Source organism: Sinocyclocheilus anshuiensis, unplaced genomic scaffold, assembly GCF_001515605.1.
Source record: "Sinocyclocheilus anshuiensis isolate Anshui unplaced genomic scaffold, SAMN03320099.WGS_v1.1 scaffold557, whole genome shotgun sequence".
NCBI lineage: Eukaryota > Metazoa > Chordata > Actinopteri > Cypriniformes > Cyprinidae > Sinocyclocheilus > Sinocyclocheilus anshuiensis.
Window position 1 is genome coordinate 257654 of NW_015540883.1, and position 15947 is coordinate 273600.

Here is a 15947-nt window from a genome sequence, read left to right on the forward strand (position 1 = left end):
TGCAAGTAACTCAAAAGTAATACAGGAGTCATGTAACGCATTACAATTCTAAGACAGTAATATTGTAAGTTAAGGAATTACTTTTAAATAACAGTAACAAGTAATCTATAATGTATTACAATTTGGAAGTAACTTGCACAACACTGATTATTGCGGTCAAATCTGGACACAGGGAACGCATTTTGTTACTCATACTAGCTACATATAATAACTGATTCAGTCACACGAAAGTAATCAGAATAAATATTGACTCATTTCAACCAGGGTGATATTCCAAAATATATTACTGAGTGTTTACGTACCATATGAACAGAGATGTGGTTTTTGGTCGAGTCATTTGAAAAACTTCCCATCGCTGTCAGTGAATGACAGATTCAGATTCCAGAAACCTTATTTGGCATTGTAAAAAGGCTTTACATTGCCAAAGCATTGATAGTGCTCTGATCCAGTGATGTTGAGCATTATCAAATGTACAGGCAACAATGGGCAGTGAATCAGGCAGTGATTGACAACGCTCTGATCCAATGGCATTAGGCATTGTCAGATTAACAGTACTCTAGCCCAATGGTGTTGGGAGGGCCAATCACGTTCAGAGGGGGTGGGAGTGCTGGGGGTTCAAGAGGGGCACCTCAGCCAATGAGGGCAGAGGGGCAGTGGCTCTAGCCACTGGTACACCCCCTGTGCACGGCCCTGGCCTGAAGCAAGTCTTACACTGTCTCTTTGCATTAGATTTTGTAACACTTTATTGCTTGAAATATATCAAAAGTAATAGTAAAGACTTTGCTACAAACACACACACAAATATATTTCAAATAAATGCTGTTCTTTTGAACTTTCTGTTCACCAAAGAGTCCTGGAAAGATGTATCACAGTTTCCACCACAGACTGTAAAAAAAGATGGACGACGCATCTCCTCTTCCTTCCATTATAGAAAAATTAAGCCAAAACATCTCAGTATGGCCACTGTCATCTTGAGAAAATGGAGTCATTTGGAGCCTGAATCTGCGCAGTACTGATCGTGAGCTGGAGCCGCGCTATCAAAGTCCCACAGACCCAATCACAAGCTCACAATCATGACGCCACACCCCGTTTTTTATAGTATCCAAATAACGAACTAAAAGCAAACTTATAAGAAAAATGGTCACTTGAAAATACATCAGCGTTATAAGAACTAACTAAAATGATGGAAACCTCCTTTGGGAAAATTTATTTGATCTCTAATTTGATTTTTTTTTTCAGTTTGGCTCACGTCCCATCCGTTCACATGGAGAGGGTGGGGTTTATGACTTATACTGCAGCCAGACACCAGACGGCGATCAAAATGTTGTGGCTTCACTTTTCAGGTCATGTGCAGCACACTTGGTTTCCACAAAAAATAGGAAGCTCACAGCTGTGGTAATCAGAAATATGTCTTGAGCAATGAGCAGCAAATCAGCATATTAGAATGAAGGATCATGTGACGCTGAAGACTGGAGTAATGATGCTGAAAATTCAGCTTTGATCACAGAAATAAATTACATCTTAACATACATTCAAGTAGAAAATTCTAAATATAATAATATTTCCTCACATTCCTGTTTTTGGTTAAATAAATGCCCTTTTGCCCATTCCCCTTCAATGCAGAATGAAGATTTCTCATGAATTTCTTAAGAAAAATGTTTCGAGTTTATCAGTTGTACATACAGAAAGCTTTATTTTGTGGCTTAAAACAATTTCCCTGTGCTGTCTCAGTCAGTTCTGTCTGTCTGGTTTAGACCTGTTGAATTTGTGGAGAAAGAAGTTCTGTGCTGTAACGGCAAACTTTCGTGAAATTCTGGCCTGGACAGACGCCGCTTGAACTCATCAGTGGTGAAGTAGTACATAACTGGGTCCAGACAGCAGTTCAGACTCGCTAGACACAAGGTAATCGGATGAGCGTGGAGCACTGCGTTCCTAAAAACAGAACTGACGTTACAGTTTGATTTGGCCAAAAAGTCTAAAGGGAAAGTGATGTGATAGGGCACGAAACACACCAGGAACACACCAGCACAACTCAACACCATCTTGAGCGCCTTGTGCTTTTCCCCAGTGTCCTGCAGCACGCAGGTCTTCTCACGCAGACTCGCCGCGGTCAGCCACGAGCAGGTGACGACTACAGCCAGCGGCAGAAGAAAGCCCGTGATCTCTGCAAATGTCACCAGGGACACTCCTAGTTCTTTGCTGAGTTGCATCATGGGTAGCTCAGAGAAGCAGAATGCTGTATTGGGGATAGGGTTTTTTCGTAGAAGAGGGAACGGAAGGCATCCCAAACACACAATGAACCACCCGACTAAACACAAGCCGCGGTCCTGCCGTCTCTTTGTGGCGCCACAGCGCAGCGGCTGGATAATGAGGCGACAGCGTCTCACACTGATGCAAGCCAGGAAGTAGATGCTGGCGTACATATTGACGTATTTCAGATAGAAACAGAGCATGCAGGCGGCATCACCGAAAGGCCACGAGTTGTTCAAATAGTAGTAAATGCGCAGAGGTAGTGATAGCACCTGCAGCAGATCGGCGATGGCCAGGTTGATCATGAATATCACAGCCTTCTTTGTCTCCTTTATGTAGGCGTAAAAAACCCAGAGCGCTAGAACATTGCCGATCAGTCCAGGAACTAGAATCACAGTGTAGAAGATGGCATAGATGTGATGCTGATATTCTTGTATTGACGTTACTTGGTGCTCAGTAGTGTTATTGCAAGAGATGTGACTGGCATTCATCTTCCTCTCATTTAACTCGAGTCCAAGAGTCCTCCCGCTAACTCTACAAGGGTTCAGCTTGGCATAGCACTGTAGTTTTGTTATGGCACACGTTGTGAGACACCTCTCAGCACTCAGATCGCTAATCAAAATCAGGTTATTTAAAAGATCCTTGCGAAAATCCCAGAGATTCTTCAGAGTCTTCTGACATTGTTACGAGAGTCGTGTCCTGTTCTGAAAGACAGCAGAGATGCTCTAGTTAGACACAATCAAGCATTCTTACATTCTAACAGAGGAAGGAAATATGGGATGACATTAGTCTCATGCACAGCTATCTGTGAACTTGACAAATGTTGCAATGTAGCTTACCACACAACCAATAATGGATGTGAAGAGAACTGTACGAATGGAGACATGTTTGTGAATTCAAGTGTTTTCTTTTGTATTAGTGTATCATAATTTATGCATGCAACAAGACATTTGTGGATCAGGTGACATGCATGTATTCATCAATGTCTATCCTATTTGATTCAGATTTTGAGACTTTCTTAGTATGGCTTTCAGTATTTTGAAACCCATATCTAGCTACAAATGAACAATCCCCAGTTCTATGAATATGAATTAATTAATCTACTCATCGGTTTGAAAAATTCACAATTGTACATTGCTATACTTAACTGCAACTCGTATCTGCAAAAGTCAGAATTAAATGAACGTGAAGCATTTTGTACAAACAGAGGCATATTTGTGAATAAAACAGTTCTATTTTGAATAATGTATCATATGTGCATGCAGTAAGATGTATATATTTATTCACCAGATGACATGCCTGCATTATTATTATTTCATTCGTTTTGGTGCAATTTTTACATTAGAGGTATACATTTTCAAAATTATTAGTGCAAAAATACCAACTGATCACACTAGTAATACTTTCATTACAGTTAAGCATATTTTCAGTCCACATAATCATTGTTTGTGTAGGCTACAGATGCCACATTAGAAAACACTCTTACATTGACGCGGTCATGAGGTTTGCTGCCAATACAGTAAATGTTCTCACAGTATGCCATGTGACTGAATCTATACTGTAGTCGACCTTCACAGATGAAGGATGACTTACAGTAATGTGGCAGTATTTGCCATGGTAAGGCCTCTGTTTACAGTATCACATGCCATACTGTAATGTAAAATGCTGTTTGACTGATAGATCTGACAGACACATATTTCAGGCTATAGGTTGCTTATGTGTGTGTGTGTTTTTTTCATAGTATTTGATAATAAATATTTTAAGTGCAGTTTTAACATATCTGTGGCATTAGGCATTAAAAGTCCAGATTATGTATTCTTCCACACTCACTAACCGTTTTAGCTACATAACTGATAAATAAAATATCACCAGGAATTTCAGGAGTGAAAATTCAGTGCAGTATGCAGGTTGCTGATTCTTGAAGTCAGATGATCAGTAAAGTACTTCAAACAAACAAAGAAAATATCTATATAAAAGCTAAAAGGGGTATTCAGTGTTAGCGATGATTCATTAAACGGCTGTATTACAGAAATCATGATGACAACAGAAAACTGTTGTCATTAAAATGAGCACTGTTCCAATTATCTGTTAAGAATTATTGAATGTAATTATATATGCAGCTGTTAAAATTCCAATTAAAGCTTACATTTTTACAGTGATTCATATTAATAACCATGTAAAAGTGTTGTATGGGTGTTCTGGTGCAACTTCACAAAATCAACAAGGGGAAAACAAAACAAGTATTTATTGAGTAATACCAGCAGCACTTGTGAAGCGGAGGTGTCAAAAATAATCAGAAAGTAAAACTAAAAAAATATATAATGCTGTTTGTTTTGCAGACGTACTTAAGTTTTTTGTTTTTTTTTTCAGTTCTATTTTTTCCTTATTTGTACATCTCCACTACACAAGTGCTCCCGGTATTGTTCAATAAATACCCATGCAGGTAAGCGATATAAATTTCACTAATGAGCGCATCATCACCTTGGGTGTGTAGTATTTTTCTAATAATTCAACAGCCTGACTTCAGTTATTCCTTACCTATAAACTGTAGATTTGTTTCAAATGGACGATAAAAATATAGTGGCATCAGTAACTGAAGACATGATTCCTGATACACACACACTTTATTCATATTTAATATAATTTTATTTCCAACAAATGCATAAAATAAAGTGGGTTGAATTCAAGGAGCTCCAAACAAATCTGTCAACTAGCACAATTTACCATCATTATAAAAAGAGCAATCTTTAATTTCATTTACCTTTTGGACAGGAGACTCCTGAAATCTGGAACCATAAAAAAAAAAAAAAAAAAACACTGTCTTTGCTCGGAAATGAAACACAGTTTGTTTTCGATGGATTCCCTTGCTCCCCGTTTCGACTTTCTGTGAGGAGACCTGAGGAGATGCTAGTCTCCCCATCCTTACTGAGCACAAGGAAAACTATCAGGTCAATCCTGAACACACAATTTGCATTTCTGACCTACTGATTCAGGATGTGTGGTTTGTGTTTTTGGAGAGGAATGAGATATGAGTACTGTTTTGCATCTTGTTTTTCATATTTGTCTTCCACCTCTCACACACTAGCTGTGACCCGGTCCCCCTCACAACTGCAACAAGACACTGGTTTGTGGGCCACGTTTCCGTATGATGAACATGCAGCTCTTTTTTCCTCTTTGATTTCGGAGACTGTGTGTCAGTTTGTGGGTGTTGTGCAAGGTTCACGATGAGACCATGTAATTTTTCTCAGTATGGGACTTTCCATATTCATACGTGTGCACTGTATTACTGCACTAGATCAGCCAGTGCGTTTCACAGAAACATATCATCCCACTTGACTGCAATTATTATTGATGAGTGATGTTACTTTTTCAGACTGTATAAATTGTTACATGTTGAAATCCTACAAACACACATAACAAGCAAATTGTTTTGATCTGTAAAATCTAGATGCACCAATATTACAATTAAGTTAATCAGTAAGACAAAAAAATAATAATTGTAAAAAGTTATACATAATATGAAAGGTATATCTAGAAATGTTGATTAGTACAACATGTATGATCAATATGCTTAAACTTTAGAAAAAAAAAGGCTTTTTTGTGTACAATTTAGATCTAAGTAAGAAAGGAAAGAGACTGGTTAAAATAATATTATTATAAACTGTCTTGTAAATACCTTTCCATTTAAAGGGACATAAAGGTTAACAGAGTAGAAGTTACATTGAGGAAGAAAAAAATAACATATTTCCTGGACTCTGTTCACTGTAAAGTAATGGACAGAAGAAGCTGAGAGTCTGTTTACCCTTCACCCAGAATCTGAGCACAACCCAGGCCATTTGAGATTTGAGTCTTTTTTTTTATTTTAGGCTTTTCTCTCCAACCATTGTCACCCATTTGGCTAAATCAACTGAATAATTTTATTCTAATTAATCTTTTATTAGACGCATTAGTAGTAGTATTAATAATATTTATACAACAGTTCGTTCCGGTTCTCAAATCTGATTGGTTGAGAACCATGATATATTGTACTGGTATCGCCACAGGAACACCCTTTCACTGTTTGTATCACTCCGCTTCCAGTAATCTCTCAGCGAGTGTCATGGCGGATGCCCAAATCCACTAAAATTTTAAAATAATACTGTTTGTGTGTCACGGAATGTAGTTTTAAGAGTTTTTTTTAGGCGAGAATGTACTTGTTTAGACTTCAAATATGCGGTAATGTGTATTTGAAAATGTGCTTTGGCGTTTTCGGAGATGTGAGCTCCAGGGCGTCAGCAGCCGTTCAGCGCTCATGAACCTGTCGAGAGCAGCCTCACCTTGGCCAGATCTTCTGGAAATCACCGCTGGCTCTGATGTCTCTATAGTGGTTAAACATGAGATATAATTTATTTGGGGTAATTCTAACGGGCAATCTTTGGTCTCAATAATCTATTATTTGTTCCAGAACAAATAGTTTTAGCTGAACGCAAAATTTCATCACTTTATATTTTATGTAACTTTAATAATGTATATCAGAGCGCTGCCTTTGTACTTTTGAATGAACTGTCTATCAACTTTTATGATGGCTGTTGTTGTTGTTTATTATTCAATAAATACTATTTTATATTCATAATAGTATTTAGTATTGAGAAACGGTGTGTGTGTGTGTGTGTTCTTGATGGTGATTCAAGTGACATTGTTCCACCATCAGATGGCGACAAGAGACTGTTTTACGAGTCAGCAGTAAAGACTTTTATATTGAAAGAGACTGAAATGGAAGTTATTTTACTTTTAATAACAGCTTGTAAGACGCAGTTAACAAATCACCCTTAACATATGAAAGATAGAACGACAAAGATATCGCTTTCCTCAGTGGACATTCAGACTAATGTTTTATTGTGAATATGAGATTGAGCTGAAGAATGAATGCTGGATCAGATGCAGGTAATCACACTCATTACTAAAGTTCTAAAGTAACGTTCTCGAATTAGTAACGGAGTCTTCATCTCAGCAGTTAAACTGTCAAACTGAGATCTGAATCTGTGGCGGAAGGAAGTAGTTCAGCACAAAAGAGGGGTTTAAAGACACACGTTGTTGTTTTTCTTATATATTTACACACTCGTGCCGTCAAACCATTGTATAAACGCAGTATCACACTCGTAGACGTTAGATATGGCTGTATATCAGTACGCTGTGATTACCTACGGCCGAATCACAGCTGTGCCAATATACAGCCATATCTCATGTCTACGAGTGTGATATTGCTCATTAATACTATTTAACATTGTGATTAAGGCTGTCTTTAGATTCAACTCGATTTCCAAAGTATGTATTGTGTCTCAAAAATGTAGTTCAAGTTCACATAAACTTAATGAGCGAGTCTGTGTTACAAGAGCATAAGCATCAGCAAAATGAATCTTTCTGTCAGACTGTAGAACGGAGAGGAACATGTTTAGCCTTATTGAGTTTTGAAAGCATGTAAAAATGATGCCCATGCATGTCAACCCATCATACTCATATTTCGCTCTACTCAGAAGAATATGTTAGCATTATTTTATTAAGGTTTAGCATTAGGTCTACCTCTGCTAACAAGCTTTGTTTTGATGTACCCAATGAAAAGTGTATAAAAAGAGTATCTTACCGTATAAATGAAGTACTCGACTGTCCTCTCTGAAAGGAACACACATCAACCCATCAGCATGTGCTCTCAACCCAAAGCAGATAACGTTTCAGCAGATAAGCTCATCATCTATACATCACTCCAGCCTCTTGCTTTGGAAGCACATCACCTTTGAAAAAGTTTTTATTTTTTTATTTTTTTTAGATGTATTTTTAAAAATGATCCTTGATCTTGTATCTCAGGCGTTGTACTTTCTGTTTCTGTCAGCTCACACTGACTCATTTATTATGTCTGTAGTTTCCTGTGGGGGTGTGAACAGTTTTCTGCTGCTTTTTTAAATTCTTACTTCTGCTATTTATCTCACAGTGTTGCCTGATCTGTGCTTGTGATGAAAAAATAAATAAAAATTCTCCCGAGAGATGTTGTTTTTGCTTTACTATTGTTTGTATCTAGTCTTTAACTACGATGTACTTACATTTAAATTGATAATTTGATACAGTGCACTTATTGTGTACATACATGTTTTTACATTGTACTTTCATTGAAAAATACATTCCTGTAATTACATCTGTAATTAATTTCTGTAGTCACATCTATAATGGGGGGGGAAGTTGTGGCCTAATGGTTAGAGAGTCGGACTCGTAACCCAAAGGTTGTGAGTTCGAGTCTCAGGTCCGGCAGGAATTGTAGGTGGGGGGAGTGAATGTACAGCGCTCTCTTCCACCTTCAATACCACGACTGAGGTGCCCTTGAGCAAGGCACTGAACCCCCAACTGCTCCCCGGGCACCACAGCATAAATGGCACAACGTGTGTGTTCCTGGTGTGTGTGTGTGTGTGTTCACTGCTGTGTGTGTGCACTTAGGATGGGTTAAATGCAGAGCACTAATTCCTAGTATGGGTAACCATACTTGGCCACGTCACGTCACTTTAATTACACTGTTGACCCTGTTTTTAGTTAACCTAAAAACATATGTTGTTAATTACTTAATTACAAATTAAACTATCATAACATCCTGTCTGCAAACCCTCATCACATATTCTGCAAAAAAATATTTTTGACATCAGAAACATTCAACATTCAATCTTGTCAGACATTTACAGTCTATATTTGTTAAAACACTGTCAGAATTTCAACTCAATCATGTAACAGATTACTCCAAAATAAGTGGACAATATATTTATGAGTTAAATAGCTGACTTTTCATCTTTGTTGATCTTTCCTCAGCTGGTTTCTGATATTGCTCAAGTCATGGAGAGCTTAAAATACCCCACCTATTTTAATAGCTTTAATAGCACCTTTTCACAAACAATCTTTTGGTCATGTCTTCATGCCTTATTTGAGCACACACATATAAGATTCATAACCAATTATTCAGTGTTATGGTATGGTGGTCAATTATTTTGAAGTATATTGTAAATCAATAACTTTGACCCATACAATGTATTGTTGGCTATTGCTACAAATATACCCCAGCGACTTATGACTGCTTTTGTGCTCCAGGGTCACATTTGTCATTTTAACTGAACTTAGGACTGGTGGTGATGCTTAAGATATTGTTGGTCATTTAGGGTTTCTGTAAAAAAATAGATGATAGTAATAGATAATAGCAATTATTATTAAAGATAATACTACTAGTAGTTATACTACTATACTAACAATATACAGTGCACTAAGGATTGATGAGCTGCTGGGTTCATGAATATTAATCAGGTTGTCAGCGTTCGCTCTAACTGATTTGCTGAAATCAAAACAGGGACGGTAATAGATGAGTGCCAGCCAATCAGAATGCAGTGTGTGCATTAGCTCCGCCCACTACCGGAGAAACCGGCATATCTTCTGCTTGTTCTTAAAAGCTGAATAATTCTAAATGAACTCTGTTATTATGACAGGAAAATACAACAACAAAGAATATGGTTTACATGTAGCATGTCGATTCAGTGTGGTATGTAACTCTCTCTCTCTCACTCTCTCTCTTTCCGCGTGTGTGAGAAACAGCGCTATCAGCAAAATCACACTAGAGTTTACGGTGCGTCAAATCAAAGTCCTTTTAAAGGGGTCATAGGATGCTACATGCACTTTTACAAGTTGTTTGAACTGAAATGTGTGTTGGCAGTGTGTGTACACGACTACCCTATAATGATAAAAATCCACCCAGTGTTTTTTTTTTAATCGGGTTAAATGTTTACCCCTTTCTCAAATCGAGCCGATCTCAGATGCTTGTCTGTGTGACGTCACACAAGCAGGCCCCTCCCACGATAGTTTGATTGACAGTAGCGTTTCAGCACAGACTGGACTGGTGTCCTACCTTAGCTCCGCCCTGAGTGAGCTGTCATCAGACCGCCATTGTTTCACCGCTGGAGCAGATGTACACAAGAATGACTCCTTCCTAAGCGATTGAGGTGTTCTGTTGTAAGTCATGTCACTCGGCGGCCATCTTTGAAATGCTTCTCGGGCATGCAAGTGCAACTCCTATCTCTTTGAATGGGGAAACATCAAATTCTCCAAAACTGTTCACTAAGCTTACGATTCAATTTCATATTTGAAATCACTAAAGAAATCTGATAACAACTGTCATAAATGTTGTTACTTTTGGTCAAATAGCGTTATAAAAAGCTTATTTTTCAGGCTAGATCAGCCAGTGCGCATGCGCAGTCCTAAGAGCACGTCTCAGAGCGCTGACTGTTTCTATAGTAACCGGGACGCTTCTAACGGCAGCTGCAATGATGCGCTGACTTTACCGATTAGTGATTGGCTCTTTCATTCAGAAGGCAGGGCTTCCTGCGATTGAGCATTGCATTTTTCCCCATTCAAAACTATACGAGTGACACGTCTTGGGTATTCTATAGTCTTTGGTCAAATACAGGTGCGCTGCACATCCATTGAGATGAACTGAAACAGCACAGATCGTTTGACGGAGAGCGAAACTCTGAAGCGCTCAGTGAGTGTTCAGCGAGTGAAAATATATCTGTGCTATTCTTGTAATTAGCTTCTGACACACACACTGGGGAGTAAAATCTAAGAATGTATTAGCCAATGGCCAGGGGCGGACTTAGTGATTTGGGGGCCCTAAGCAAATTTCAGGTTTTATTTTGCTCGCTCTCTCTCTCATAGTGTAGAGTTTATTTGCCTCTTCCCACCTCAAGTAAATAATTAGTCAACCTGATGCTGTTCTAAAGCCATTTTAGGCTGAACCTTATTTTTTTCGGACCACAAAAGACGACATTATATATATATATATATATATATATATATATATATAGTTTGCATTTGTCGATTTAATGAATTGTAACCTTCTTCAATCTTTTTACAAAAAGATTGAAATGTCATAAAATTATTCCATGCAACTCGTTCCATATTACAAGTGTTCTTAAGGCATACGGTAGGATCTGCCAAGAAACAAATTGAAAATGTAATCTATTATTAAGCAAAAATCTCCAGTCACTGCATTCGTGCATTTGTATGAGAGCGCAGCAGTTCGCACCGGTGAGCATAGGAAAAACACACAAGTGAGTAATTTTGAAACATCAAGACAAAAATCATGACACGAAACACAATACTTTCTCTGAGGTTAATGTATCCGTTCTGAGACAGTCAGACATAATTATACAGCCTAGAAAGTGTGCAAAGAGCGCTCCCTCTATAATCACTAAAAGCTGTCAGATGTGGTGTGCAGCCATGCAACAGAAGAGAGGCTGAATGAATGGGGATTTAAATAGACCATTGTGATAGGTGTAAAAACTGGATTGGTACACGTCAGGAACAGCTGAGTGTCAGCTCATGCAAGCTTGACTGACGTGGCTGGCCTGAACTAACACAATGCTTGATTATTACTTTTATTTATTTATTTATTTTTTTTTTCAGAAAATGACAGAATTGTTATTAGGAAACAGAAAAATTGTTTCCTGTTTCCTGTGAGGGAGGAGTAACTGCTAGAAATGTCTGGTGGTGGTGTGCTTTAATAATGCTTTACTACCAGACACTAAACTTAATATCACAATTAACAAAGAAATGCAGGCCTTGAGCTTCTCAAAAGCTAACAGAAACAAATAAAGAAAATAACACTCAAAAAGACTAAAGATATGTAAACAAAATATGGAGATTTCTAGTATCTCTCCAGTATTCAGTTCCAATACACCTGCCTGTAATTTTCAAATAACTCTGAATACCTTGTTTAGCTGCTTCAGGTGTGCTTGATTAGGGTTGGAGCACAGCAGCTCTCTCGGAGAAGGGTTAGCTCCTGCTCTAAAGTGACTAGTGGCCTTTAATAAGGGTTGCTTTAGTAGAGCAGTTTTTCTTTGTTCCTCTTCTTGCTGCTTTCAGTGGTGTGACTGTGTACTTTACTTTACTTTAAACTGTTTGATTGCATAGTGTATGGAATGGTTCATGTCGTGATATTTCGTTTTTTTATACAATATGTGACGTGACGAGTGGCCAAGTATGGTGACCCACACTCGGAATTTGTGCTCTGCATTTCACCCATCCAAGTGAACACACACACACACACACACACACCGTGAACACACACCCAGAGCAATGGGCAGCCATGTTTGTTGTGGCACCCGGGGAGCAGTTGGGGGTTCTTTGTCTTGCTCAAGGGTGTCATGGTATTGAGAGTGGAAGAATTTGCAATGCTATTCATGATATTGTTGATTCATGTTAAAGTGCCCCTATTATGGATTATGAAAGGCTCATATTTTGGTTTTGGGAGTCCCCAACAACAGGTTGACATGCATGCAAGGTCAAAAAACACTTTCATTGTCTTATAATATGCATTTATTTTTACCTTATTTGATCAACGATTCCCAAATGATTCACTCAACGATTCATTTTTCCAAACCCCTCTTTTGCGTGACGCTAATCTGTGGTGATTGGTCCAATGACCCAGTCTGTTGTGATTGGTCTACTGTGTGCAGCGCATATTGGAAACGGAATGCCCATCACCATTACTGGATTACGGCTAACAAGTGTTGACGATTTTATACAGTGTATGAACAGACAACATGGCTTCAATTTGACCTTATCAATTCGAGCCCGAGTCCGATGAGGAAGCGTCCAGAGTTGCTGATGAACCAGAAAGTCAATCGCAAGCTTCATGTAGTGAAGGACGCTGTGCCAAAATTTTGTAAGCCACGTCCTGTACCTTATGCTTTGAGAGATATGGTCAACAGGGAGCTGTCTAAACTAGAAGCTGAAGATGTGATCTCCCCTGTCAGTTATTGTGAGTGGGCAGCTCCTATTGTGTATATTTGCAAAAAGCACAATAGTGTAAAGATCTGTGGAGACTACAAGGTTACTATTAACCCTTGGTTGGAGGTTGAACAGTATCCTTTACCTAGAACTCAGGATTCATTTGCCAAATTGTTAGGTGGTCGGAGATTTACTAAGTTGGACTTATCTCAAGCGTACCAACAAGTACTACTTGAGGAAAGCTCCAAACGAAACCTGACCATTAATACACCGAAGGGGTTATATATCTATAACAGACTACCATATGGAGTGGCTAGCACACCTGCAATTGTTCAGAAAGTCATGGATCAGGTACTGCAAGGTATGGATGGTGTAAACTGTTGCCTTGATGATATCTTGAGTTCTAAAGAGGCTTCAAGCCTATAATCTCAAAGTCAGAAAAGAAAAGACAAATGTTATTTTTTTCCAGAGTAGCATTTCTTACTTAGGTCATGTAATTGATGCCGAGGGTGTTCACCCCATGAAAGAAAAAAACGAACACAACTGAAAAGGCTCCTGTGCCTACAAATGTAACTGAACTCCGGTCTTTCTTGGCTATGCTAAATTACTTGGGAAGTTCATTCCAAACATTTCCACCATCATACAACCCATGACAGAGTTATTGCATAAAGATGTACAGTGGAAATGGTCAAAGCAATGTCAGACTGCTGAAAATTCCAAGAGGCATTTAATGTCAAATCAAGTTTTGACCCATTTTAACGCAGCACTACTGTTAGTCTTAGCATGTGATGTGTCTCCTGTAGGAGCGGGGGCTGTAATTGCCCACAAAATGAGTGACGGTAGTGAAAGACCTGTCGCTTTTATTTCTAGAATGTTGAAGAAAACTGAGAGAAATTATTCTCAAATTGAAAAAGAGGCTTTAGGACTAGTGTTTGGGGTGATGAAGGTCCATGATTACTTGTTTGGGAGACACTTCATTTTAGTCACAGACCATAAGGCTTTGCTGAAAATTCTAGGTCCTAAAACAGTGATACCGACCCTTGCTGCCGCCAGAAATAATTTTATCTGCATACCAGTATGAAATCCAATACAAAATGTCTGAACAGCATAGAAATCCTGATGCCTTATAAAGGCTGCCTGTTAAAGAGGATGCTTCTATCCAGTCCAGTGTATAGACGGTCATATCTGGAGGAACTTCCTGTCACTGCAAAATAACTTGCATATGAAACAAAGATGGGACCCCATTCTAAGAAAGGTTAAAGAACATCTAATGCGTGGTTGGCCAAAATACATGGCTAAGCCATATTTCCCCAAGAGGATTGAATTGTCCATTGAAGATGATTGTCTTTTTTGGGGGTATCAGGTAGTAATGCCAAGTTACGGAAACATTGCCAAGTTACAGAACATGCTACCTGTTTCTGATGGAGAAAAGCAAGTTCATGCATTCATGACCTCAAGACTGGACTATTGTAATGCACTGCTAGGTGGTTGTCCTGCATCTTCAATAAACAAGCTACAGGTAGTCCAAAATGCAGCGGCTAGAGTCCTTACCAGGTCTAGAAAACATGATCATATTACCCCAATTTTACAGTCTCTGCACTGGCTACCTATTAACTTCCATATCAGTTACAAAATATTCAATTCAAGTTTATTTGTATAGTGCTTTTCACGATACAAATCGTTGCAAAGCAACTTTACAGCAAATTAAGTTTCTACAGTATTTAGTGGTAGCTTATCAGTGGTGACTGTCAGTTAATGTACATATGGCAGAAATGTACGGAAAAATCAATTATTTATTTATATTTATTTATTTATTTATTTAGTAATTTAGCAGACGCTTTTATCCAAAGCGACTTAAAAATGAGGACAACAGAAGCAATCAATTGTAGTATTAAAACAACTAAAAACAGATCCAAAACTAAAAGCTAAAACTTTATAAATACTACTTATACACATTTTAAAAATAAAGAAATTAAATAAAAATGACAAATGCATACAACAAAATTTCAAAACTTAACATTTAAATGAAAAACAAAAAATCAATTCAAAATATTAAAGAACAAAAGGTATGAGTATAATAATGATTCTAACATAACACTAAGCCAAACACCAAAAAAACAACTACATGTTGTTTGTACGTTTGTACACATACACATATATATATATACATACACGTTTATAAATTCAATATATATATTATTTAATTTCCATTTAGTGTCAGTAAACGCAAGTCCTAATGCATCATTTGTATTATCTTACAAATTTTATTTGTTAAAATCTCCGACAATTAGCGCTTTATCAACAGTAACCAATAGGTCTTAGAGGAAATCTGCAAATTATTTGAGGAAATCTGTATACGGCCCTGATTTACAACATATCTGACAGTTTAACATTAAGCAGAAGTATTTCGAATGAGTTAAACCTGTATCCTGTCTTCTGAGTAACATTGAGAATATCACTATATATTGTTGCAACACCGCTGCCACGACCAGTCTGACGGGGCTCATGCTTATAACAGTAGCTTGGTGGAGTAGACTCATTTAGACCAATATAATCATTTGGTTTTAGCCAGGTTTCAGTCAAGCAGAGTACATCAAAACGATTATCTGTGATCATTTCATTTACAATAACTGCTTTGGGTGCGAGTGATCTAATGTTTAGGAGCCCAAACTTTAAAAATAGTTTTTGTTCATTTATATTAAATTTTTCTGGTTTAATCACGATCAGATTTTTTTTCTAGATCCTGCATTACATTTATATTTTGACCTCACTATTCGGGGAACAGACACATTTACTAGTCATATGGAGCGTAGCGTCCTGGAGATGTAATCCGACAGGAGTTCCGCTCCGACTCTGCTGGGGTGCAGGCCATCAGCACGAAAAAGCCTAGGACGCTCCCAGAAAAGATT

The 15947-nt window shown here is 38.1% G+C and overlaps 1 protein-coding gene across 1 annotated transcript; it reads right to left on the minus strand.

The window, feature by feature from the left end:
- Nucleotides 1-1600: 1600 nt before the first annotated feature.
- On the minus strand, nucleotides 1601-8087 carry gpr174 (G protein-coupled receptor 174). The gene is made up of 2 exons (XM_016486326.1): nucleotides 7871-8087; nucleotides 1601-2954 (listed from the first exon to the last, which is right to left on the minus strand). Exon 2 carries the CDS (start codon nucleotides 2739-2741, stop codon nucleotides 1728-1730), a length of 1014 nt encoding a protein of 337 aa, XP_016341812.1. The 5' UTR covers nucleotides 2742-2954; nucleotides 7871-8087; the 3' UTR covers nucleotides 1601-1727.
- Between the last annotated feature and the right edge of the window lie 7860 nt (nucleotides 8088-15947).